The 3,021-nt window shown below is 44.6% G+C and overlaps 1 protein-coding gene across 1 annotated transcript in view; it reads right to left on the bottom strand.

Moving 5' to 3' along the window:
- Window positions 1-2,488, bottom strand: part of ttpal (tocopherol (alpha) transfer protein-like) — an 8,799-nt gene extending 6,311 nt beyond the window's left edge. Inside the window, exons 1-2 of the mRNA XM_061058133.1 lie at window positions 2,212-2,488; window positions 398-641 (exon numbers count right to left, since the gene is read on the bottom strand). Of these exons, the coding sequence (XP_060914116.1) occupies window positions 398-641; window positions 2,212-2,421 (454 nt within the window). The 5' untranslated portion in view covers window positions 2,422-2,488. The remainder of the gene's footprint in view (window positions 1-397; window positions 642-2,211) is intronic.
- Window positions 2,489-3,021: the final 533 nt, after the last annotated feature.

Raw genomic sequence — 3,021 nt, forward strand, 5'->3', positions numbered from 1 at the left:
TATACGCTGTGAGAGTCCCATATTGGCCAACATATAAACTGATCAAGCTCTGATCACATGCTGGATGTTAGTCATTCACATAGACTGTGTATAAACATGGACGTGGTCTCTGTGACGTCACCAAGTGGTTTCTGAAGCAGACTTCAGTGGTGGTGGTTGCCATACTGGAAATGCTGTCTCAAATTAACCAACCAAATTGTAAGCAAAGGGGCGGAGCTGAGATGAGCCTTAAGCCTCAACGCACGCGCCCATCATGGATCAGCAACGCCCCTCAATATGAATAACTGTTGTCATTCTTAAAATCAGTGTTAGGGGGAAATGAAAGGCAATAATAACAGAAAAGTTCATTCACAACAAATGTCCTGAATTCCCCTGTGGAAATGAAGCGGACACCCACCGGGCCGCAGACAGAGGATGTATCTCCCGTTGGGGTCGGGCTGAGGCAGGACGGTGAGGAAGCCCAGGTCCAGGACGTGTTTCACCGTGGACGGCTTCAGGTCCTGGAACACCTCGGGCCACGCTTTGCGCCCCGCCTGGTAGTTGAGCAGCAGCTGGAGGGCGCGGTCATAGTCGAACTTCCTGGCCCGCAGGAAGCGCAGGAGGAAGGTGTCGTCCAGCCTCGTCCTCAGGTTGGGCTGTTCCTGAAGAGTCGGATTGAAAACAGATCAAAGGCAAAAACGCGTTTCAGTCGGCTGCATGTGAAAAACTGAGCAGGGTCAGTCTAATGATGTTTTTACACTGTCACCAAGACCTAAGGAAAGACCTGGACTAGACCTTCAACAAGTCTGCCTATCTGAAGCCTTCTGTATGTAACTCCTCTGAACAAGAACCCTCTCACAGTACAAAGTGTCTGAAAATGTAAATCTAAAATGCATTATTTACGACTGTATTTAAAGGTCCCATGTTCTTCTTTTTCTGGTTTTATATGCTCTTTAGTGTGTTTTCCAAGTGTCCTGTGCATGTTTAGGCACATCTATGTGCAAAAATTCAAAGTCAGCGGAAACGCAGCTTCTCCTACGTCCTCCTGTTAGCTGTAGCATTAGCCGCATGTAACGCTCGGTTCTAGCCCCCCTCGATAAAAATGTGTCAGTGCGACGTCATTGTCAGTGTGAGATCACTGATCTAAGCCCGTTGGCTCGTTGTGGCCCTGCAGCTCATGTTGAAATTTCCGAGACGCGTGCTGAGCAACTGACCAATAACGACAGAGTGGATCGGCAGACCAATCAGAGCAGACTTGGCCCACGTGGAGTCTAACAGTGTGGGCTCAACAGAGTGCAGCTGACGGACTCAGAGCGGAGAGGGAGCAAGGAGGAGCAGTACATGAAAACAGACACTTTTTACAGACTTCAGCTATTGTGAACGTACAAAAGTAGGTACATAGATTAAATATACGAAAAGGGCAGAATATGACCTCTTTAAAGGATTTCTGGAAACAACTTAACTTCAGTACCCAGCTGAGAACATTATTAACCCTTCATTTAATAAGAATGTTCGTCATGTCGTGACCTTTTTTTAAACAAAAAGTAAGTTTGGAGGAGTCAGGATGTATCTGAGATGAAGGATGTGTTCCAGTAGGCATATTTTGTTCTCTAATTATATTCAAGAAAGAAATCAAGTTTGTTCTAATACAAGTCTGTCAAAGGCAGAATGACAAAATAGAAGGATGCCCATCTTTATCTGGTTACATTTACTGTGTGCAATCCAAGCAGGTTTTTTTTATTTTATACTTTTCTGGTAGGTACTGTAATCCTCTGAGCACTGAATCATCTAGACAACTTATCTAAGGGGGTTTTAAATCTCCAAGTTCGCAGACAGAAATGCTATGGCGAAGTAGTGTGTCCAGACTAAATGCACACTGCGTAAAAAGTGCACACTTTGGGAGCAGGGAAGGTGTTTATCTCGCATGGTAACCCCAGAATTCCTCCAGAAGGTTTAAAAAAAAGATCAGTCTCATCATCAAGTTAAAGTTTCATAGTAAATAATTAATAACAGCTTTGTAGGTGTAAACAGTATCGAACTTCTGTACGGCGTGCAGAGATAGCTTAGTTTACAAATGTGAGAATTTGAGACAGCATCAGGAATAACCATTCACTCGTGGTTTGGGGGTATACAGAGACAACGACAGCTGTCCTTTCCTGATTTACATTTTTCTGCACAGAAATAAAGACTGTTTTATGTTTTTTTATTATGCATGTCTGTGAAAAGTGAAACCTTCAGTATCATGTCTCTCAGCGCTTGGACATCCCGGAGACGCCACTCTGGTTTCTCCTGGAGCTCCTCCCGGGCCTTGGCCACCAGCTCGGGGGTCAGGGTGCAGGAGTACATGGGAGGAGGGGGTCCAGGGAACCAGCAGTGTCCCGCAGCCGCCGACGGGTCCACCGGAGGAGACCTGAGATCGATGGACTCATGCTGATCATCCATGGACTGACTGGATGAAGCTGTTTGGAAAGGAGACACAAGACAGGATTAGATTTTTTGTAGACTGTGTCATACACATGCTTTGTAACTTAATGCCTCTTTAACTTAAATTTGACAACAGATATTAGAGGTTAAATGTTTTTTTTAATACATTAGAATAAAAAACGAAAACATCAGCTCATTAAATGTGTTTGCTCATCATTGAGTCACAGTCTCAGCTGACTGACTAACACAACCTGATCATGAGCAGAACCGATGCGACAGAAGTCAGAATAATGACTGAAAAACCCGAAAATGCATCAAACACATCATCGATACAGGACAAACATGGACGCCTTTAATAAACACTCCTTTGAAAGTGATGAAGTGTCATCAAAAAACATGCTGCAAACACCCACAACAACAAAAAACACACAGAGTCAAAAAAAAAAAATCTCAACCGACCTGTCAGGAAAGAAAATCCTTTTTTCCGGGTTGGTAAACTCCGCGCTCTCTCATTGGCTCACATGCGGCCACGTGAGGCGCCGCTGACGTTACATTGCGTTCGATTCGAACGTCGGTTGTTTTGCTGATGATGACGATGATGTTGCTTTCACGTCCCCT

This window comes from Labrus mixtus, chromosome 15, assembly GCF_963584025.1.
Source record: "Labrus mixtus chromosome 15, fLabMix1.1, whole genome shotgun sequence".
Lineage (NCBI taxonomy): Eukaryota > Metazoa > Chordata > Actinopteri > Labriformes > Labridae > Labrus > Labrus mixtus.